This window comes from Stomoxys calcitrans, chromosome 5 (genome assembly GCF_963082655.1).
Source record: "Stomoxys calcitrans chromosome 5, idStoCalc2.1, whole genome shotgun sequence".
NCBI lineage: Eukaryota > Metazoa > Arthropoda > Insecta > Diptera > Muscidae > Stomoxys > Stomoxys calcitrans.
Window position 1 is genome coordinate 18,173,370 of NC_081556.1, and position 23,238 is coordinate 18,196,607.

Sequence of the window (23,238 nt, forward strand, 5' to 3'; positions counted from 1 at the left end):
TATATTTTGTTTTAATGTTCTTCTTGGAAATGAAAGTTAAAAATAATTATGAAATTCTTTTTAGATATTTTTATATGTTCAGTGGCACTTTTTAATAGATTCTTGGTTTAAATATAGACAATGTTTTGGTCTTTCGGCTGTTGATTTGTGGCATAAAATTATGTCTGCGTCAGTGGCCATAAAAATTTAAGACAATGATTTCGACATGGTTTAATTTTAATTTGGAGATTATGGAGGAAGAAAAACTTGTTTGACCGCCATTTCATTCCTAGAAATCTTGACATGGTATGCGCCAATGACAAAAACATATTTGTTATTTGTCACAAATGCGTTATAAAGACAAAAATAATGCCAACGCCATCCATGCTCACCATAAAAATGAAAAAAGAAAATATTCAAACATTCCAGAGGGAAGAAAAACATCCGGTTTCAAAGGTTAAACTTTTGGAATTGGTAACAGCCGTGAATTGGATTACAGACAGGATCACAGTTGGACTGGTTTTCCTAAGCAGGTTATTGTTTTTCGTATTGATGTTACGCTGGAAGCTAGCTAAGTTTAGAACCTCAAATTTATTTGCGACCGGGAAAAGGAGAGATTGGATCATAGCTGAGACCCGTGCGGCTTGTCGTCAAGAAGAAAGGCTATTTTACTTCACTGTTTCATTATGGTGTGTTCGTAAAAACTTGGCACCTTGCTGTAAACATTCGTTGTCAATTTTCTGCACTACTGTTGTCAATATTGAGCACTCCCCTTGTCAACCGCTGCTGAGTGTAAATCCTGCCTACATAATTTTTCAATAGCAGATTGTTCTGGATAGCCGAGAACCGGAAGGCCGGGTCTACCACCTCGGGTATATATGTAAACCATCTTTCGTCAAAATCCGGCGAAAAATGCATACCTTATGCCGCATAGCAGCTATATCGAAATATGTTCCGACGTGGATCAAATATTAATAAGTACAAGTCATTGTTCAATTGTGTATGACAAAATATTGGTCGTTTTAGTAGCTATATCTAAAAATAAACCGATCTGAACCATATACGACACGGATGTCGAAACCGATCTGAACCATATACGACACGGATGTGCAAATTTCAGTGAAATCGGATTTTAAATGCGCCTTGTATGGGCCCAAAACCTTAAATCGAGAGATCGGTCTATATGGTAGCTATATCCAAATCTGGATCGATCTGAGCCAAATTGAAGAAGAATGTCGAATGGCCTAACACAACTCACTGTCCCAAATTTCGGCGATATCGGACAATAAATGCGCCTTTTATGGGACCAAAACCTTAAATCGAGAGATCGGTCTATATGACAGATATATGCAAATCTGGACCGATCTGTGCCATATTGCAGAAGTATGTCGAGGGAATTGACTTAACTCACTGTTCCAAATTTCGGCGAAATTGAAATCGATATGGAAAACAGTTAGCCATTTTGTAAGCAGCAAAAAGTTCCTGACTTGGATTTTTTTTTTATTTTTCGAGGTTCCTTTTAGTATTAAGAGCGCACAACAAGCCGATTACTGGCTTAGGTCTATGTCCAAAGTGGCATTAATATCTGCAACCTCTTCAAACTAGCCTAACCTAAGCTATTTAATGCCGAAACTTCCTCAGTAAGCTTCTTTTGCTTTGGGTCCTTGGTACTCAAGATTTTTAAACTTTTAAAAGACTTTGTCTTAAATTTAAGCTTTTATTTACTTGCCAAACTTTTTTTTAAATAATTTATTTTTGTTATTTCATTTTCAACCAATTTAGAATTTGTGGCCGAAATCCTGGAGCGCCAAAAGAAAAGACGTGACAAATTGGCTGCGGCACTGCGTGAAAACAAAAAACGCTTGGGTCAAGTGGAGCAGGAAGTCAATTTAATAACAGGTCCCATACCCATGGGCCTTAACGAAAGACTGGATATAGAAATACAGAAATTAAGGGATGAGTGTCAAGCAATGCTTAGAAGTAGTAAGTACTCGCCAGCTGTCTGTCGTCTGTCTAAGAAATTTCACAAAAAAAAATTCTTTTTGCCCTCCCCACAGGTAATCCAAATCGAGCACAGCCCCCATCATCACAACCACAACAACAGCAGCAACAATTTCCACCACAACCATTCCCACGACAGAGATCATCAAGACCTCCACCACGACCACCGCCACCACGTCAAACTAGCTTAGATATAATACAGCATCATGCCACACCCACAACACCTCATACACCTGCCTCGTTGCCGAATTTCAGCAATGCATCATCGCCCATACTGGGGTTAAGGCAACAGCAACAACAATTGCAACATTCACACTCAGTATCGCCTTCAATCTATCAGCAGCAGCAACAAGTACCGCCACCACCCTATCAAATGACTTCGTTGCCTTATCAGCAGCATCATAATCATCCAGCCTTCAATTCCTTGGACGAAACCTATTTTTCGGACACTGACAATGGCGAATATGAGGACGAGGATGATGATGAGGATGAATTGGAGCTGGAGCACTGGGAGTGCAGCATGTGTACATTCCGTAACCATCCGCAATTGAATACATGTGAATGCTGTGAAAATGTTAGAATTTTACCTGGTATGATAACCACCAATTATTCTCGAGCTTTGTCCACAAATTCAGCTTCTTCGGCTGCCTCAGCAGCGGCGGTGGCGGCAGCGGCTGGCTTAACATCTGTAACCAATCAATCGGTTACAGATGTTAATGCTGCAGCTGCTGCTGTCAGCGGCAGCATGAATTCCCTAAATGCCACCAATGCTGCAGGCAGTGGCAATTTAGAGCATGAAACTAATTTGGCTCAACAGCAATTGCAGCAATTCGCTTTGCATACCTAACTATTTGCCTTAAGGCCTTATGCAATTAAAATTTATTTCATGTATGTGTGAATAATACAAATTTTTTATATTAATTTTTTTATTTATTTTCTTTCGTTCGTTAATATATATTTTCTCCAACAATTGTGCACGCAAATTTGTTTCTTTAAGCTTTTGTGTTTTTTGTATGAGTTAAAATTTTTGTTAATTTTCCTAGTTCTCTATTGTGTGTTTTTTTTTCTTCTAAAGTTCTTATCAAATGTTGTTTTCAAAGTCTTTTGGAATAATAAATTTAATTTAATATAAGTAAATATCTTTAATCTGTGATAGTTAATCAAAATCTATATAGAGTATATATATGCAAAAAAAAACAGAAATTTAAAAGTAAACGACAATATGAAGAAAACTTTAAACAATATCATCAATATAATACAAATGATAAATAAACGTATTCCCTAAACTATATACGTTCATATAATATTTTAGTTTGTGATAATCATGAAAAGGAATATTCATGGGCAAATTTACATAATTTGCATTTGATCAGCATAAGTATACCGAATTCCTATAGGGAAGGTTTTTTTTTCAAACGTTTAAAATGTTGGCCATAACGATGAACTTAACAACAGTCAGTGGTTAGCTGGGTCCCTCAACTAGGAACGACTTTATCACCGCTAGAACTGATCTTCATTCAATTTCTTCTATTTGAGTCAAGAAAATGCTGAAATCATATCTCATTCACCCTGAATAACAAAGAGTAGGCCACAACAAAACCCCATTAACCCCTGATGGGACACATGTATATGTACATTAGACCGGGTCGATTTTTTTTATTGTATAGCAAAAATGTAAACTACATACAATTCTAAGTAGTTTCTCCCAAGAAACCATGTATCTAAAATAAAATCCGTATTCGCGCCTCTCAACTTGAACATTTTTATACCCCACAGCAGAGGATGGGGGTATACTAACCTAGTCATTCTGTTTGTAACACCTCGAGATCTTAATCTGCGACCTCATAAAGTATATATTGGGTTGCCCAATAAGTAATTGCGGATTTTTCAACCCAATATATTCTGGATCGTCTCGCCATTCCGATCAGTGTTGCCACTTAAGAAATTTATTTCCTACCAAAAATTTAAGAAAAATTCTACCAAATCCGATCAAAACCCGTCAAATGTTTTACAAGCCAAAAATACGGTATGTTCTTATAGCCACTACCGAGGAGTTGGTCATTTTGCTGTTCCAACTTTCATACATCAAATTTTACATACATACATGTCGGTCCGTCTGTTTGTTGAAATCAGTCTACAGCCTAGAGTTCAAAGATGGCCTTTATTTTGATATAGCTTTCTTTATACCGACTTGACTTCTTGCCACAAATTTTGTATGCTTATGCTGAAATTTTGCACATAGTGTTCTCTTATGACTTCCAACAACTGTGCCAAGTACGGTTCAAATCAGTCTATAACCTGATATAGCTGCCATATAAACCGATCTCCGGACAAAAATTATGGTTACTAGAGCCTAAAAACGTCATATCGGATGCAAGATATATGTGGGAGCTATATCTCAAAGTGAATTGATATTGGTAAAATTGTACACACATATTGTAACATTGAATAGGACGTCTTGTGGAAAATTTTGTAAAGATCGGACAAAAGATATATATGGAACTATATCTATATCGGATGAAAGATATATATGGGAGCTATATCTAAAACTGAACCGATTTTGATAAAATTTTGTACACATGTTGAAACTTTAAATAGAACATCTTGTGCAAAATGTTGTGAAGATCGGACCAAAATGATGGCTATGGTCATATCGGATGCAAGATATATGTGGGAGCTATACCTAAGACTGATGTAACTTTGATAAAATTTCGCACACATTTTATAACATTAAATAGAACATCTTTTGCAACATTTTGTAAAGATCGGACAAAATCGTGGCTAATACATCCTTAAAAGACCATATCGGATGAAAAATATATATGGGAGCTATATCTAAAACTGAATCAATTTTGATAAAAGTTTGCACACATGTTGAAACTTTAAACTTTGCGACCTGTACCTTGGTTAGAAAAAATTCGAATATCGAAAGAACCGGAAGAACAAATAAACGCGTGCTAAAACTGAACCGATTTTGATAAAAGTTTGCACACATGTTGAAACTTTAAACTTTGCGACCTGTACCTTCAATAGAAAAATTTCGAATATCGAAAGAACTGGAAGAACAAGTAAACGCGTGTTAAGTCTTATATACCCACCACCATGGATCGCATTTGTCGATTTCTCTTTTTAAGCAAATAAAGAATAAAATAAACGAATTGTTATGCAATTGTAGCTATATCAAGTTATGATCCGATTCGGACCATAATTGAATTGAATGTTGGAAACCATACTAGAAGTCATTGTGTAAAATCGGATAAAAATTGCGCCCTTTAGGGGATCAAGAAGTATAATCGGGAGATCAGATTATAGGGGAGCTGTATCAGGCTGATACAGAGGCTATAGACCCAATTAAACCATATTTAAAACGCATGTTGAAGGTCATAGGAGAAGCCCTTGTACCAAATTTAAGCCAAATCGAATAATAATTGCGCCCTCTAGAGGCTCAAGAAGTCAAGATCCCAGTTCGGTTTGTATCGCAGCTACATCAGATCAGATCGGTTTGTATCGCAGCTATAACAGAACACTGCATGCAAAATGTCATCCAAATCGGACAAAAATTGTTGCTTCCAAGCACTCAAGAAGTCAAATAGTGAGATCGGTTTATATGAGAGCTATATCTAAATTTGAACTGATATGGCCCATTTGCAATCCCCAACGACCTACAATACCGATCCCAATATTAAGTATCTGTGCAAAATTTAAAGCGGCTAGCTTTAGGCGTTCGACCATCATCCTGTGGGTATAAAAACAAGTAAAAGCGCGTCAAGTTCGGCTGGGCCGAATCTTGGGTACCCACCACCATAGATTCCGCTAAAAATGTACCCTGATTAACTGAGTTTGTATTTGAATTATTTTGGTCTCAAGAAGTCATATCGGTACCTATATCACCATTAAAGGTGTGCACATGAGTCGTGAGTTGTCGTGTCACGTAATTCGTGAGTGAGATCCAAAGGCAATCACGTGTGTGCGTGACAGTCATTGAATTAAAATTCTTCGTGAGTGCGCTGAGTGGGTGAGTAAAATCACGATTGGCGAGCCACTTACGAGATGTTCACGACTCACGAGAAAATCACGACTAAAGCCTAACCAAATTTTTTGCATGAATCTGTGTACAGATGCATAAAAATTGAAAGAGCAAGTAAGTGGTTATGCAGGGCTGATACCTTTTTGACATTGACATTCGCAAGTTCAAATGCTGTATGATTTGAGACATATTAAAAAAAATTATTATTCTCTTCTTGGAAAAATATTTGTTTGATTCGTGAGTTTTTCTCGTGAGACGTAATTGTCTCTTGAGTGGTGATTTTCTCGCGAATCCTGAGTACCCCGTGAGTTGTGATTGTCTCGTGAGTCGTGCGTGAACGTGAGTCGACATTAAAAGTCGTGCGTGAGTGGAAAATCACTCAAGCGCACATCTTTAATCACCATATTGACCTATTCGGAAAAACTTGGCACGTATGTTGTAAGTCATAAGATAGGGTTTTGCACCAAATTTCCGCCAAATCAGGTGAAAAATTAGTCTTGTTAGGGCTTAAGAAGTCAAATCCGGCGATCGGTTTATATGGGGCTAAATATGTTTATAAACCGATTCGGATCATACTTGGCACAGATGTTGGAAGTATGACTCAAGTCTTTGTTCCAAATTGAGGCTTCTAGGAACTCAAGAAGTAAAATCGGGGGTTCGGTTTATGCTTAGCATGGATGTTGGAAATAATAACGCAAGACTTTGTTCCAAATAACAGCCAAATCGGATGCAAATTTAGGCTTCTAAGGGCTCAAGAATTCAAATCGGGGGATCGGTTTATATAGGGGCTATATCCAAATCTGCCTATGACGCTGAACGCCTGGGTTTGAATCCTGGCGAGACCATCAGAAAAAATTTTCAGCAGTGGTTTTCCCCTCCTAATGCTGGCAACATTTGAGAGGTACTATGTCATGTAAAACTTCTCTTCAAAGAGGTGTCGCACTGCGGCACACCGTTTGGACTCGACTATAAAAAGGAGGCCCCTTAACAGTGAGCTCAAAACTTGAATCGGACTGCACTCATTGATATGTGAGAAGTTTGCCCCTGTTGCTTAGTGGAATGTTCATGGGCAAAATTTGCATATCCAAATCTGAATCGATATGGCCCATTTGAAAAACCTACATCAATAAGAAGTATCTGTGCAAAACTGGCGTTCGACCTCTATCGAGATTTCGACGAACAGACGGAGGTGGCTAGTTCGACTCAGAATGTCGAGACGATCCAGAATATATTTACTTTATGGAATTGCAGATTAATAATTCGAGGTGCTAAACCGGAATGTGCCAATTACAGAGGAATAAGTCTCCTCCCCACCGCGTGTGAAAGATTAAAACCTAGAGTCAATACGATAATTGGCCCCTACCAATGCGGCTATAGGCCTGGTAAATCTACCCTGGACCAGATATTCATACTGCGACAAATCCTGGAAAAGACCCGAGAAGGACAAATGAACACCTACCATCTCTTTGTGGACTACAAAGCCGCTTTCGATTCCCCTTTAGTAGCCTATCGTGTGATCTCTTTAATATCCTGCTGGAGAAGATTATACGAAATGCAGATGTGAATAGATATGGCACACTAATCACAAGAGAACACATGCTACTCGTCTATGCCGACGACATCGACATTGGAAGTAGTAACTGCTGCCTGTGAAAGAACCGAAAGAGTCAGTGAAAATGGGTCTGGTAGTAAATGGAGATAAGACGAAATGGATGGTTTCAACTCTAAAAAAGTCTTGTACAACCGAGCGGATAAAGAAAATGGAGAAGTTGGGAACCACAACTTTGAGATAGTCAGTAACTTTATCTACCTCGGCACCGCCGTAACCGAAACGAATGACACCAGTTTTGAGATAAAGCGAAGAATAATACTGGCAAACAGATGCTACTTTGAACTAAGTAGCAGTTTAGAAACAAGGCCACCTCTCGACAGACAAAGATTACACTATACAAGACACTGATACTACCCGTGTTGTTATATGGTTCTGAGGCATGGGTACTTGTGAAAGCAGATGAGTCAGTGCTTGGAGTATTTGAGAGAAAGATTCCTCGTGAAATATATGGACCAGTTTACGTTAATGGAGAATATAGGCGACGTATGAACCACGAGCTGTATGAGTTTTATGACGACGATAGCATAGTTACACGCATCAAAATACAACGGCTGCGTTGGCTAGGGCATGTTGTCAGAATGGATGAAGAAGCTCCTGCAAAGAAGTCTTTTGAAGGCAAACACGGTGGTACACGCAAACCGGGAAGACCAAAAGCCCGATGGAAAGATCAAGTGGTGGGAGACACCTTAAAACTTGGTCTCAGAGATTTTAGAATGAGCGCAGAAGATCGAGGCGCTTGGAACGCTATTCTACGTTCGGCTAGTGGGACAAATGTTCTGTCATAGCCAATTAAAGGAATGTAAAGTAAGTTGCAAACGGAATGAAGGAACGGAATACTAATCTAAGTAGATTGGGTATACAAATTTTTAAGTCGAGAGGTGCGGACTAGGGACTAATGAACATACTTGCTCTAAATAATCCAAAACTCAGAAGGCGTTACAGTGCTATCGCACCAAATAAAAAACTTGTTACGACTTTTATGGGGTGGTCTTACGAAAATTTATGTAATGACCAGATCTTTCCGGTACTGTAAGAAAATATTGTGTAAATGAAAATTTGACTTATTTTCGCATGAGCGTTTGTTGGTAAATTTTTTGCAAATTAGTAAAAGCATGTTAATTGTTGCGTCTGTAATTAAAAAAAAAAGTTTTCGTGCGCCCTAAATTTAATTACCTATAAATAAATACACAAATTAATTTTTGGGTTTTTATTTTCGTTTACTATATTTTCAAGAACCAGTACTTAGTAGAGAAGATATACATATAACTTTATCACCTGGTGAAAATAGTAAGTACAACAAATATTTACACGTTTTTTTTTTGGAAAACATTCCCGTAAATAGGCATATAAAGGTCGGAGGAAGAGAAATCTTTAAAGCCCATCACAGTTTAGTTTAGATTGGATGGATAGTCCTAGAATGGACTATCCATGAATGGATGAAGAATGAACTTTAAAGGCCAGTGCAGCGTGTTAGTGTAGATTAAATGGGATGATTCGGAGTCCTCGACCAGGCGGAATCTTGGAAACCTACCTCTATGGGTTCCGCAAAAAAATTCTACAAATGAACTAAGCTGAAGACATATGTGTATTTTACGTACCAAATTTCTGCCAAATCAGGCAGAAAGTGAAGCTTCTAGAGGGCGAAGTACACTAATCGAGAGATCGGTTTATATGGGGGCTATATCAAGTTATAGACCGATATGAAGCGTACTTGGTACAGTTTTCACCCATATCGTATAAAAATTACGGTTTCCAGGGGCATAAGTTGTAAAATCGAGAGATTGGTTTATATAGGAGCTATATCAAGTTATAGACCGATTTTAACCGTACTTGGGATGTTTGTTGAAAGTCATAACAATGCACTCTTTGCAAAATGTCAGCCAAATCGTATAACAATTGCGGGTTCCAGAGTCTCAAGAAGTCAAATTGAGACATCGGTTTGTATGAGAGCTTTATCCAAATCTAAACCGATATGGATCAATTCCCAATGACCCACAGCTTCTTTGCAAAATTTCAGGTGACTAGCTTTACGCGTTCGACCATTATTGTGATTTCCACAGATGTGCGGACACTGGGACGGAGGGACAGAAACAGCAGCACATGGTGGCCATTGGTTATTTACAGACGGCAATTACGCGCCTTGTCATATATTCAATCAGTACTCAATCAAAAGCAAAGCCCCCCGTCGTCCCTATGGAGAATCTCAGACTCGAGACTGCTGAGTGTCCGCGACTGCAATTGCAGTTACCCTGTATATCTAGGGAACCTGTGATCGCGCTCCGTAGCTCTCACCTGAACTTCTCATGATGACTCAAAGATCCAACCTGTCTAGTTGGCACGGTTGTTCGAAGTCATAACAAAACCTGTTCTGTTCAAAATTCCAACCAAATCGGATAACAATTGAGGCTTCCAGGGTCTCAATAAGTCAAATCGGACCATCGGTTTACATGGGAGCTATTTTCAAACCTGAACCGGTATGAGCCTTTCGCAATCCCCAACGATAAGGAGCATCTTTGCATAATTGCAGGCGGCTAGTTTTATGCGTTCGACCGTTATTGTAATTTCCACAGACGGACGGACAGAGACGGCAGCACATGGTGGCCAGGGGTTATTTACAGACGGCAATTACTCGCCTTGTCATATAGGCACACAGCATTCAATCGCCCGTCGTCTTTCTGAGACTTTCCACTCGATATTGCTGAATGTCCGTGACTGCAATTGCAGTTACCCCGTATATCTACGGAGCATTCCACTGAACTTCTCATGATAACGGGTAGAGAGGGGAATCGGCCACCATTTCTCTCTCCTATTACGGACCTCGTTTCGGGGACGTTGACGATGCTGTCTGGTTGTGCGAGAGCCAACGGGCTTGTAAAAAATCTTAGAAAGACTAAGACCGGCCCGGGATAACTATGAGCACCACACAGGCTGGAATATTAAGGTCCGATCTGTGTGGTGTTCATTGCTGTCACGAGAAGCTTTGCTGCGAGCTACCGGACACGTCCATAGGTTGCGGATAGTGTAATACGACATATGGAGTAGCTGCAACGGCAGTCGCGGACAATCAGCGGTAAGGAGCGGAGAGTCTCAGTGAGAGGCCGGGTGGCACCGGCTCTAGCATATATGATGCTCTATATGACAAGGCGAGTTATTGGCGCCTTTGAATAACTAATGACCACCTTGTCCCCATGACGATCGGTCCTTTGGACCAGAACGAGCTTGGTCACATAGAAGCTTTACTAGGAACGGAACATATGGTTCTTTACGACGGCTCGTCTGCACACAAAGATATCGGCGCCGTTGAAATATTTTGACTGGCTTGATAAATCGAGCAACAGCAACAACATTTTCGAACATACCAGATCAGCTGATAATGTCAACCCCAACATTTTTGACAATAAGTAAAAAAACAATTGAAACCAAATTGTAGATGTTTTTTTTATACCCTCCACCATCCCATATAAACCGATATTGGCTTGACTTCTTAAACCTCTAGAGAGCACAATCCTCGTCCGATTGAACTGAAATTTTGCACTTGGTGTTTTGGTATCACTTCCAACAACTATGACAAGTATGGTTCAAATCGGTTCATAACCTCATATAGCCGCCATATCAACCGAGCATGGGTCTTGACTTCTTCAGCTTTTAGAGGTCGCAATTCTTATCCAATTTGGCTGTAATTTTGGTATCACTTCCAACAACTATGCAAAGTATGATTCAAATCGGTTCATAATCTTGTGTAGCTGCCATATAAACCGATCTCTTGGATCTTGACTTCTTGAGCCGCTGGAGGGCGCAATTCTCATCCGATTTGGCTGGAATTTTGCTCTATGTTTTCTGTTATGACTTCCAATAACTGTGCTAAGTATGACGCAAATCGGTACATAACCTGATATATCTGCCCTATAAACCGATCTTGGATCTTGACTTCTTGAGCCGCTGGAGGGCTCAATTCTCATCCGATTTGGCAGAAATTTTGTACAACGGCTTCTCTCATGGCTTTCAACATACGTGTCCAATATGGTTTGAATCGAACAATAGCTTCATACAGCTCCCAAATAAATTTCAAGTCATTTGTGGTCCGAATCGGACTATAACTTGATATAGCTGCAATAGTATAACAGTTCTTATTCATTATTCTTAGTTTGCCTAAAAAGAGATACCGTGCAAAGAACTCGACAGATGCGACCCATGGTGGAGGGTATATAAGATTCGTCACGGCCGAACTTGGCACGGTTTAAATCTCAATTTAGCGCACGCTTAAGTAATTTTTTAACCCAAAAACTAATGATACAAATAAAAAAAACCAAAAGTGGTTTTGGAATAGTTTTTTTTGTGATTTTAAGGTGTATTTTCAGCATAAGGAGGAATTCACATTGCTTTCACAGATTTTTTTGGCGAAATCTATCTCATTTCACAAATATTTCACATTAGCCTGCGAAACGAAACCAAAGTCATATCCGATAATTTGCTCGTTCTTATCGTAACCTTCCGAGGTGCTACAAAAACAATAACAAAGTTTATGTACTCCTAACCTATGGTGGAGCGCATACATAACCTTAAATTTAAACAAATGCTACTGTATTATACTTGGTTTTCAACTTTTTCCTTTCTCTTCTTTACAGGAATCATCCATTCTTGGATTGTGTCATGACCCAATGACAAAAGATCATAACGTCTGTATTACCAAAATATAACGGGGCGTTTTGATCTCTGTGTTTATGTCATTGTGGATTTTCAGCAAATAAGCTGAGACAAATGGAAATTATGAGAGAGCAGCTCTATAATCTCATGATATTATGCTTCTAAGCTCACCTGTAAATGCAAAGCTTTTTGGTATGCTGTGAAAAGCCATGGCAATGCTTTGGTGAAAAGCTACAAGGCGAGAGAAAAAGTGGAGTGAAAGCTGTGGCAAGCTAAATTTCTGAGTCCAAGAAACTGTGGCTACCTTGGTGAATGACGTTTATCTGGATTTTGTGAAATATTTAAAGCTACAGAAATTCTCGAACGAAATAATTCATTTTGCTTTGTTATAGATCTAAATATGCAACGAAAAGTTTTTTTTTTTTTATTTTATTAGAAATCTATTTTATATAGCCATACCTATATGTATATGATCATATGCTAAGATTATAGATAAATGATTAAACTGAATAAAGTCTATATATACATACATATGTAGTTGTAGGTTTATATCTTAAGAGAATATCATATACCTACTGAAAAAAGCTGCTGGCAGCTTATGTGATTTTTAAAAATAATAATTGTTAATAAAAATCTATACTATTTAGAAAATATAAGAAATTATTTCGATTAAGTAAAAGACTTTGTATTTTTAATTCATAGTGTACATTAAAATTATTTATTCATGTATAGTATATATTAACTGTAATTATCATTTATTGTACATAATTAAGTTTATGGTTAGAGATATTATTAAAGGTCAGCTAAGCTTTAAAACAACGAAACAAATCCCAACAATATACACCCCCATCCCCGAAGGAAATATTTAAAGTTTATAGATTTTTGATACACATGTATGTACATTTTCAAATGGAGATTTAAATAAATTTCTCATACATTTACATTTGCCACATATCCAATTACTACAGACATGAAAATTAACACTTAAGAAACCGATATGGTTGGAAATTTTGAAAAAAATGTATAATGAACTTCAAATTTGGAAAATTTCAATAAAATGTTTAAAAGCTAAGAAATCAAAAATTTCTATTTTTCATAAGTGGAGAGAAAGTAGCCATAGAGAACAGATAAGTAGAACCAAACCAAGGGCGATGATCGCCATGGTGATCCACATAACAGTTTGATCTAAGTAAGGGCTGCAAAAGACTCTTCAATAAGGCGAAAGGCTCAGCGGCTTCACTAGACTGGGATATATTAGGATTTATTTTTGAGTGCTATTTTAATGTGCTATTATCTATGTTTGCCTATTACTGCCGGTCACGCATTTGATATTTAAAAAACCTCTGCAGTGGGGTTTTGGGGGGTGGGGAGGCGCCTCAGATACCAATGAATAAATTTGTACATCAGATTCTTATTCTACTTTTAAATACCTTTTAATTGAAATCCATATTGTCCCAACTGGCAAATATGCCCTACGGAGGGGTTTTAGGCGGTGGGGTGGCCTATCAGATTTGTACTCTACCTTTAAATACCTTTCATTTGATACCCATATTGCTCAAAGCGGTGAAAGAGTCCTGTTGGGGTGTTTTTGTACACCAAGTTCGTACTCTACTCTTAAATACCTTTCGAATATTGTCCCAATTGGTAAACATGTTCGTACGAGGGTGGGGAGGCCCCGCAGACACCAAGGAATACATTTTTATGCCAGATTTGTACTCTACTTTTGAATACCTATCATTGGTGGATTTTTTGGAGGGTCGGAGGACCCCCCTGAACACTTTGGGCGAAATTTGTATACCAAGTTCGTACTCGACTCTAAAATACCTTTCATTTGATAATTGATTGTCCCAATCGCTAGACATGTCCGCCCGGTTGGTTTTTGGGATGGTTAGGTTATTTGACACAAAAATTTTGTATCAATTTCGTGTTTTTGGGGTACCATAAGGTGTCATACAATCATCAAGCCATCAAGGTGTGTCGGGGAACATTTACATTTATGACCTCCTTTTCATATCTTGCGGGCACTGGAGCAGGAGTCCTCATTGCATTCCTTGGAATCAGAGAATCTTATAGACTTCTCGATGGGTGCAGTGTTTTTCAGGAGGAGGTCTTCGCGATCGTGAAGTCACTGGAAATAATGATGATGCGGGAGCGGCGACCAGATCTGACTGTCACGATACAAGTGGACATTCAGGCGGCGCTGAAAGCTCTGGCGTCGGCCCTCGCTAGGTCAAAACTGGTTAGAAGCAGTATGAAGCCTCTTCGAACCGTGGAATAGGCTGTCAGGTTCTGCTGGGTGCCAGTCCATCAAGGTGTGGCAGGAAACGAAGTGGCCGACGAGCTGACCAGGAGTGGATCACTGATTGCCGCAGATCTGTTTATGGAATCGGTGAGAACTCCTCTGACGGCTCGAATAAGTCGTGGGCTGGTACTGTAGGTAGTAGGGAGTCAAATGCCAAATGCCGAGTATTTTGCGAAGCAGGGCGTCGCTTATCCTATAGTTGGGAGAACCATCCCTTAGGACTGCTATAAGGAGTCCTCAATGGTAATTGCAATGTCAGATCTTTGACGTCTCGCTGAGTGCAGTCCTGAATGGCAATTGCAACGTCAGATCCTGACGTCGCGGTGGGTGCAGGAGAGGCAGACTTTTGCAGGATATGCGATGACGAGGAGTAGTTTAAGACGGTCGAGCTCCTGTTGTGTCACTGCCCCGCAATCGTGAGGAGAAGACACAGGATAATGGATGACCACCCTGGATTACCTACAGGCTCTTAGCCATCTTATCGGTCTGTAGAAGCCTGAATAGGCTGACTGGACAATTTTTGATGTCTGTATCGTTCTGTGATGTTTATAAAATTGTTCTCCATCGTCTTCTCTTCTACTATCATCTAGGTGAACAAAATGAACCTAAGGTTGTTGTTGTTGTAGCAGTGTGTTGTATACTGAAGCGGTAGCCAATGCCGATGAAGGACTTTGTCGGGTCAATCCGGTACGTACAACCGGCTGCCATGGGATTGATGAACCTAAAGTCTTCAAGTGAAGAGTACCCACTAATCTAACTTAACCTTCACCTATTGTATGATATTTTATGTATTAGTCACCTGGCTATCTTTCGTGGCTTGTGAACTTCCTTCTCCATCAGGCACGCCAACATTATTGTTTTCCACTGTTGAATTCCATCTAGAATTTCTTCTACTGCATTGGATCCTCTTCCGATATTTTTCCGGACAAAAATTTTGTCATCTTTAGTGAAAAAATCAAGATTCTCTTTAGATTTGAATTGGATTTCTCGACCCTGCTTCAGGTTCAGCTCTCAAGATCATGGTAAAGCTTAAATTAATCAAGTGGTCTGGTTCAGGTTCCACTAAATTGGGAAAACTTACACTGAAGAAGTCGAGTTCAGCTACCACTACCTTGGGAAAGCATACATTAATGGAAAAGTTGGGTTCAGCTTTAACAACCCTGGGAAAGCTTCCATTATTTTGGGAACGCTTACACTGATAGTGAAGATGGTTTTAGCTTCCACTACTTACATGGGTAGAGACGTCGGATTCATCTTCCACTATCCTGGGAAAGCTTGCACTGGTAGAGAAGATGGCTTCAGCTTTCATTACCTAGGAAAAGAGTGCAATGATCGAAAAAATCGGGTTCTGCTTCTACTACCATGCATTCCATTGGGGGAGAAGTTAGGTTCAGCTTTCACAGCCATGCGAAAGCTTTCACTGATAGAAAATATGGTTTTAGCTTCCACTACCTTATGCAAGCTTACATTGGTGTAGATGACGGGTTCAGCTTCCAATACCATGGCAAAAATTACATTGGTGGAGAAGATGGGTTCATCTTCCATTACCTTGGTGAAGCTTACATTGTTGGAGAAGTCAGAATCAGCTTCCACTAACTTTCGAAGCTTAAATTGGTGGAGAACTCGGTTTCAGCTTCCATTACTTTGGTAAATGGTAAAGCTTACATTGGTAGATCAGCTACCACTACCCTGGGAAAGCTTACATTTGTAGAGAAAACGGCTTGAACTTGCATTACCTTAGAATAGCTTCCATTAGGAAAACTCGCACTGGTGGGGAAGTTGGGTTCAGTTCCCACAACCCAGGGAAAACTTTCTCTGATAGTGAAGTTGGTTTTAGCTTCCACTACCTGAGGAAAGCTTACATTGATGAAGACGTCTGGTTTAACTTCCGCAAACATGGGAAAAATTACATTCATCTTCCATTACCTTAGTGAAGCTTACATTGGTGTAGAACTCGGTTTCAGCTTCCATTACTTTGGTAAATGGTAAAGCTTATATTGGTGGAGAAGTCGGGATCAGCTACCACTACCCTGGGAAAGCTTACACTTGTGGAGAAAACGGTTTCAACTTGCGTTACCTTATAACAGCTGCCATTGATTGCGAAATCGGGTTCAGCTTCTTCTACCTTGAAAAAGCGGAAAAGCCGTTATCAGCTTCCACTACTTTGGGAAAGCTTACATTGATCGAGAAATTGGAGTCAGTTTCTAATTCTTGGTAAAGATTTTAGTGATGGAGAAGTCGGGTTCTGATATTTTTGGAAATGTTTTCTTGTTGCAGCTCTCAGAGTCCTCTTCAGGTTCTGACTCGCATTCCATTGGTTTACTTTCTATGCTCAAAATATTTTTTGAACAACAAGAGTGAGCTAAAAAAAGGTTCAAAGCAGATCCAGAGATAAAGAATGGTTGGTTTGTTTTAAAGATTTTTTATTGCACTTTTTAATAACATTCTAACCTTAAATGAACTAACTAATAAATTACAATTCCAACTGCACTAAAAAAAATTAAGTTTTCATCTTCGTCATTTATTTGGAAGCACTTAACAGTTTCGAGCCTTGCACCTCGCTGGGCAAGTTAGGATAGACTTTCTTAAAATCATTCAAGGTACAACAGAATGTATATCCCTTCGATAGAGTGGTAAAGTCCTTGTGATCCAATCTCGCATTGTGACACACATTGGGGCACACCTCCTCCGCTTTGCCATTGGAGATGTGAGGATTATTGACATTGACAAAGACTATGGACTCATCGGCAGATTTACGCATTAATACTTTGAAATAGTATTTGGGTATGTAGAATTCATTTTTCGAATCCAAATACACCTTTACCATGGCTCCATTAGCATTGGGAAATTGTACAATGCCAAAATAGCCATTGTACGATTCGATATCTTGACCATAATCGGCGGCCAAATTGCGTGACATTTCTTCCACTCTCAGCCAATTACCACTGTTGATCGATTGAAATTGTGGGGCAACATTTGCATAGTAATACGTAGAGAGTTGCTCGTAGCCAAACATGAAATCGGCATCGGGTGTCAAATGGCCGCGTGATAAAAAGTTCTTATTTTCGTCGATGAAGGTTTGGCCACTGCCAAAATATTTCTCAAAACGTTCGAATTGATTTTTCTTCTTGTAGATATCATTTATCTTACGGGTATTTTGTTTCATTCCTGTAGCCAAGAAGGGGCGACGGGTACTCTCTGCTATATTATCTAAAAGTAAAAACCAGTTGAAGTCAAATCTTCTATATAAAACACTTGCAACGGATACCTACATCTCATGGTGGCTCCATGTAGTGTATTGTGGGTGTACAAAGTTGTCTCCGTATTTTTATCATAGCATATTTCAAAAATTGGGTAAAAGTTTTTGTCCACCTCAATGCCAGCCTTATATATCACACCCTTGCCATTGGAACATTTTGTTGTGGATATTTGCAAAATTGAGTCTGGAATTAGATTACACTCCAACGTATTCAAAGCAACACCATTATTGTTAGCATCAACAAATTTTCCCTCTTTGTTGCATTGAAGATGAAGAGTGGCAACACCGAACGATTTTAATACATTATTTTTTCCAGTGCAAGTCAACTGGAACAAGGACCCCTCGGCAAAGGTGTTTACCTTACCAGTTGGCTTGAATATCCCATAGTTAGACTGACTGTTAGGTTTTGTAAGAATTACGGGAGCAAAGCCTTTAATATCTTGCGGTAATGTTATGGTGCAAGGTTGAGCTGAAATGACTGCAATAATAGAAATGAAACGCCATTAGTTGTAATGTGAAAGTCAAACTACATAAACGGGTACTTTTTAAAATAAAACCACCAATGAAAAATACCTAATGACACATGCTCAGGAATGCTTTTATGGAAAACGATACTTCCGTTCTGAAAAGAGTCATAAACGATGATCATTTTGTATGGACGAATATTCTATTTTCATATAGAAAAGTAATTAACGGTGATCTTTTCGTATAGAAATGTCATCAACGATGATCTTTTCGTTTAAGAAAGTCATCAACAATGATCTTTTCGTTTAGGAAAGTCACTAACGATGATGTTTTCGTATAAAAAAGTCATCGACGATGACCTTTTCGTAAAGAAAAGTAATAAATGATGATCTTTTCGTGTAGAAAAGTCATCAACGATGATCTTTTCGTATAGAAAAGTCATCAACGATGATCTTTTCGTATAGAAAAGTCATCAACGATGATCTTTTCGTATAGAAAAGTCATCAACGATGATCTTTTTGTATAGAAAAGTCATCAACGATGATCTTTTCGTATAGAAAAGTCATCAACGATGATTTTTTCGTATAGAAAAGTCATCAACGATGATTTTTTCGTATAGAATAGCCATCAACGATGATCTTTCGTATAGAAAAGTCATCAACGATGATTTTTTCGTATAGAATAGCCATCAACGATGATCTTTCGTATAGAAAAGCCACCAACAAGGATATTTTCGTATTCCAAAGATTTCTATGATGAAATTTTCGTATAGAAAAGTTGTCGCAGTAATCTCTTTGTATGAACGATGATCTTTTCGTATAGAAAAGTCATCAAAAATGATCTCTTCATATCGAAAATGATCTTTTCATATAAAAAGTCATCAACGATGATCTTTTTGTATAGAAAAGTCATCAACGATGATCTTTTCGTATAGAAAAGGCATCAACGATGATTTTTTCGTATAGAATAGCCATCAACGATGATCTTTCGTATAGAAAAGCCACCAACAAGGATATTTTCGTATTCCAAAGATTTCTATGATGAAATTTTCGTATAGAAAAGTTGTCGCAGTAATCTCTTTGTATGAACGATGATCTTTTCGTATAGAAAAGTCATCAACGATGATCTTTTCGTTTAGGAAAGTCATCAACAAGGATCTTTTTGCATAGAACAGTCATCGACGATGACCTTTTCGTAAAGAAAAGTCATAAATGATGATCTTTTCGTATAAAAAAGTCATAAATGATGATCTTTTCGTACTGAAAAGTCATCAACGATGATTTTTTCGTATAGAAAAGTCATCAACGATGATTTTTTCGTATAGAAAAATCAACAACGATGATTTTTTCGTATAGAAAAGTCATAAACGATGATTTTTCCGTATAGAAAAGTCATTAACGATGATCTTTTCGTATAGAAAATATAAACATTGATCTTTTCGTATAGAAGAGTCATTAACGATGATTTTTTCGTATAGAAAATTCATCAACGATGATCTTTGGAATAAATGATATCAAAAGTTTGTCACGTTATTACTTTTTTAATACTTTAATTAAAAATTTGATGTATTCCTTCATTTTTTTTTTTGTTATGTTGAAAGTCTTTTAAGAAATTTCTGTAGTCTAGTGTGGCTAATGAAATTATTTAAAAACTTGTTTTAGTTCGATGGCCTCGCTTTCTCTGCGGTGACAAAGGCCTCTCCACGAAATTGTGTTGAGTTTCTTTTAAGGCAAAGCTTACATGAAAGCTTTTGGAGTGTGGTCAATAAATAGTTTACCAAAAAATGTATGTAAACACAAAATTGGCAATACCATAAGCAACTCTTTGGCAAAAGAATTTTTGAAAATTTTTGCTCGCAACTACATCATTGTATGCACAATAACAATCCAATTCAATAGCTATTTTCACACAATGACTCAAAACACAATTTAACGAAGAATAAAAGTTAACAAAAAATATTTGATTCAACTTACCTAAGACACCTGCTGACGCAAGTACAATTGCAAATAAAAACTTCAACACGTCGACCGACATCTGGCTACACGACTGACTACTCTCTTCAATGTCACTCTAAACTTTAAGTACAAAAGTATCTGAAAGATGAAAACAACTAAAAGTTTTTTGTTTTGCTTTTTTATTTCTTTTATTTTGTTTTCTCTTTTTTTTAATTTAACATGAATTATTGTTGCTCCGACGACAGTAGACCCACCACTGCTCTTATAAAGAAAGATGACTGACTACTGTTCACTCGCGTTGTATAAAAACATTTGTCTACATTGTTTATATTTATTTAAAATGAAACACACACGCGCATTTAAAAATACGTTATATATTTATCTAAAAGTTTAATGAATGTATCTGCGTTATTATAAGAACATGAGGTAGTTAGCAAGTGGAAAAAAAACCCCAGCAGACGTAACGGAAGTAATATTTATAAAAATAAAATCGTCATGGTAACTATTGTACATTGCTTAAGCGACGGCGCAGACAGGCTGTCTAGGACAGTGTTTTGAAAGAAAATCTGGAGTGGGGCGAAATTATGTCACTTCCTCATCGAAGAAAGATAGGGAGGAATTGACACGGTTGAATTTCAGTGAGGCAGAACATACATACATACAGAGTAGGCCGGTGTTAACGGACCTCCACAATGTGGTACGGGAGGTTGAGACGTGTGGCCTACTGGAAGCGAGGATGCCTTAAATAACTTATAAATATGATCGAATATCTATCGGTGAACGATTATCAACGCAGGTTTGGGAGATAGTGTAGTCAGAAAGCGGTGATTGTGCTAAACAAAGTCCTATTGAATGTTAAGGATGGCAAGATTGTCGGAATGGACGTAACCGAACAAACCAAGGAAAATGAAACTATTGCCCTTTGAACGGAGATTGCAAATTGTAAATCACAAATCAATGAGTGCTGCCCGATTCAATTTTAAGCTCAATAATAAGGGACCTCCTTTTTATAGCCGAGTCCGAACGACGTGCCGCAGAGCGACACCTCTTTGGGGAAAAGTTTTTGCATGACAAACGGAGATACCAGAATATAAACTGTTTTCTTTGGACGATGGGAAAAACCTCGACCTAGTCCTAGATTCGGAACTGTCATGGCAGAGCAATTCGAATGAAAGAAGCCAAAAGGCCCTGTGCGCCTTTACGACTTTAGTAAGGGAATTCTAAAAGCTGCAAAGACTGGCCAACGTCAGATACTCACACAGCAGGCGAGCTTGCAAACTATTGCAACCTATTGAGATAGATATTCGAAACTGTGCCACCAAGGTTGCCAAAAGAGTAAGAATGGGGCCTGGCGGGGGCATATGAGTTTGAAACAAGTTCTTTGAATGACCATTTCAAATAGAACCAGTAAGGAAAATCAAAAGTCGGGCGGTGCCGACTTTATAATATCCTACACCTACTCTATAGGTACAATGTGGGAGCTATGTCTAATTCTGAAACAATTTTGATGGACCTCGCCGGATGTTTTCAGATGGGTTGGCAAACAATCCGTATCAAATTTCGAGAAAATATATTCAAACTGTAATAACTACGGTTCACAAATGACAACATTGTGGCAAATTACCCAAAACTTGACGAACATATATATGGGAGCTATATCGAATTCTAAACCGATTTCGAGGAAACTTCTCAGATAATGTGGTACTCGTCGAGAAAAGCGTTGTGCAAAATGTTGGCAAGATTGGTCAAAAAATGCGATTGTAATGGCTCTAGAAGTTACAATCGGGTAATATACATATGACGAATCAGAAAGTGATACTGAGTTGATCGGTATTCTTATAAATGGGTCTATTTCTCTTCTTTTTGGGAGTTACAAACTAATTCACTAAGTTATAATACCCTGTACCACAGTAGTGGCGTAGGGTATAAAAACGCCAGTCATAGAAAAACACCACCTCCAAAATTTCAGTCAAATCGAGTAATAATTGCGCCCTCCAGAGGCTCAAAAAGTCAAGCTGGGAGATCGGTTTATATGGCAGCTATATCAGGTTATTCACCGATTTAGACCATACTTGAAACAGTTGTTGGAAGTCATACCAAAACGACATATGCAAATCGGATAGGAATAGTGCCCTCTAGAGGCTCAAGAAGTCAAATCGGGAGATCGGTTAATATGGCGGATATACCAGGGGAGACATACCATAACATTTCGTGCTAGATTTCAGCCAAATCGGACGCGAGTTGCGCCCTCTAGAAGTTGAAGAAGTCAAGACCCAAGGTCGGTTTATATGGCAGCTATATCAGGTTATCAACCGATTTAGATCATACTTGGCACAATTGTTGGAAGTGATGCCAAAACATCACGTGCAAAATTTCATCCAAATCGGATAAGAATTGCGTCCTCTAGAATTCAAGACCCCAGATCAAATATGGACCGACATGGCCCATTTACAATCCCAACCGACCCACACTAATAAGAAGTATTTGTGCAAAATTTCAAGAGCCTTGCTTTACTCCTTCGAAAGTTATCGTGCATTCGACAGACGGACGGATATTGCTAGATCGACTTAAAATGTTATGACGATCAAGCTGGGGTCTTAGACGCATATTTCGAGGTGTTACAAGCGGAATGACGAAATTAGTATACCTCCCCATCGCGGAACTGAACGTCACTTGTCCTGTGGGGGGGGGGGGGGGGGGGGGGGGGGTTAAAACCTGAAGCTCGACTTTGATTTTAAACCTATGGTTTCTTGGGTACATTTTCTAGTACCAGTCGTAGATATTAATTTTTACAACAGCATGGTGGGTTGTTTTGGTCCACACAAATTGCCATACCCCTGTAACCAACAAATGTCCCTGAAAAAGAGCAGGCAAACTACCTAGCCTTGCAACTTTGTCTGTTCTACAATTAACTGGAATATTTCTGTGGCTTGGCACCCAGAACGGGTGCATTTTAAACTGTTCAGACAACTCGTTTAGAGATCTGCATCAGAG

At 38.6% G+C, this 23,238-nt stretch overlaps 2 protein-coding genes across 8 annotated transcripts in view; one reads left to right on the top strand and one right to left on the bottom strand.

Moving 5' to 3' along the window:
- LOC106084337 (GATA zinc finger domain-containing protein 11) overlaps positions 1-13,248 on the top strand; it is a 46,014-nt gene extending 32,766 nt beyond the window's left edge. For 3 of the 6 annotated variants that reach the window (XM_013247939.2, XM_013247941.2, XM_013247940.2), the window contains 2 exons: positions 1,762-1,962; positions 2,037-2,901. In XM_013247939.2, coding sequence (XP_013103393.2) covers positions 1,762-1,962; positions 2,037-2,827 — 992 coding nt within the window. In that variant the 3' untranslated portion in view covers positions 2,828-2,901. Of the gene's footprint in view, positions 1-1,761; positions 1,963-2,036; positions 2,902-8,852; positions 8,907-12,244 lie in introns of those variants that run through there. The other 3 variants (XM_013247942.2, XM_013247945.2, XM_013247946.2) reach the window with 3 other exon arrangements.
- Positions 13,249-16,971: 3,723 nt separating this feature from the next.
- On the bottom strand, positions 16,972-20,587 carry LOC106084319 (uncharacterized). Of its 2 annotated transcripts, XM_059370378.1 has the most exons (4): positions 20,499-20,587; positions 20,263-20,382; positions 17,838-18,302; positions 16,972-17,775 (listed from the first exon to the last, which is right to left on the bottom strand). In XM_059370378.1, the coding sequence occupies exons 2-4, from the start codon at positions 20,321-20,323 to the stop codon at positions 17,087-17,089; spliced, it is 1,215 nt and encodes a 404-aa protein (XP_059226361.1). In that variant the 5' UTR covers positions 20,324-20,382; positions 20,499-20,587; the 3' UTR covers positions 16,972-17,086. The 2 variants fall into 2 exon arrangements, with proteins under 2 accessions (XP_059226361.1, XP_059226360.1); XM_059370377.1 differs by having other exon boundaries at positions 20,263-20,542.
- Between the last annotated feature and the right edge of the window lie 2,651 nt (positions 20,588-23,238).

Excerpts from the sequence above, each read along its gene's own strand:
- LOC106084319 (XM_059370378.1), bottom strand. The coding sequence starts at position 20,323 with ATGTCGGTCGACGTGTTGAAGTTTTTATTTGCAATTGTACTTGCGTCA. Across the intron at positions 18,303-20,262 it reads TGCGTCAGCAGGTGTCTTAG|TCATTTCAGCTCAACCTTGC; the intron begins GTAAGTTGAATC and ends CTATTATTGCAG. Across the intron at positions 17,776-17,837 it reads ACATGGAGCCACCATGAGAT|ATAATATAGCAGAGAGTACC; the intron begins GTAGGTATCCGT and ends TTTTACTTTTAG.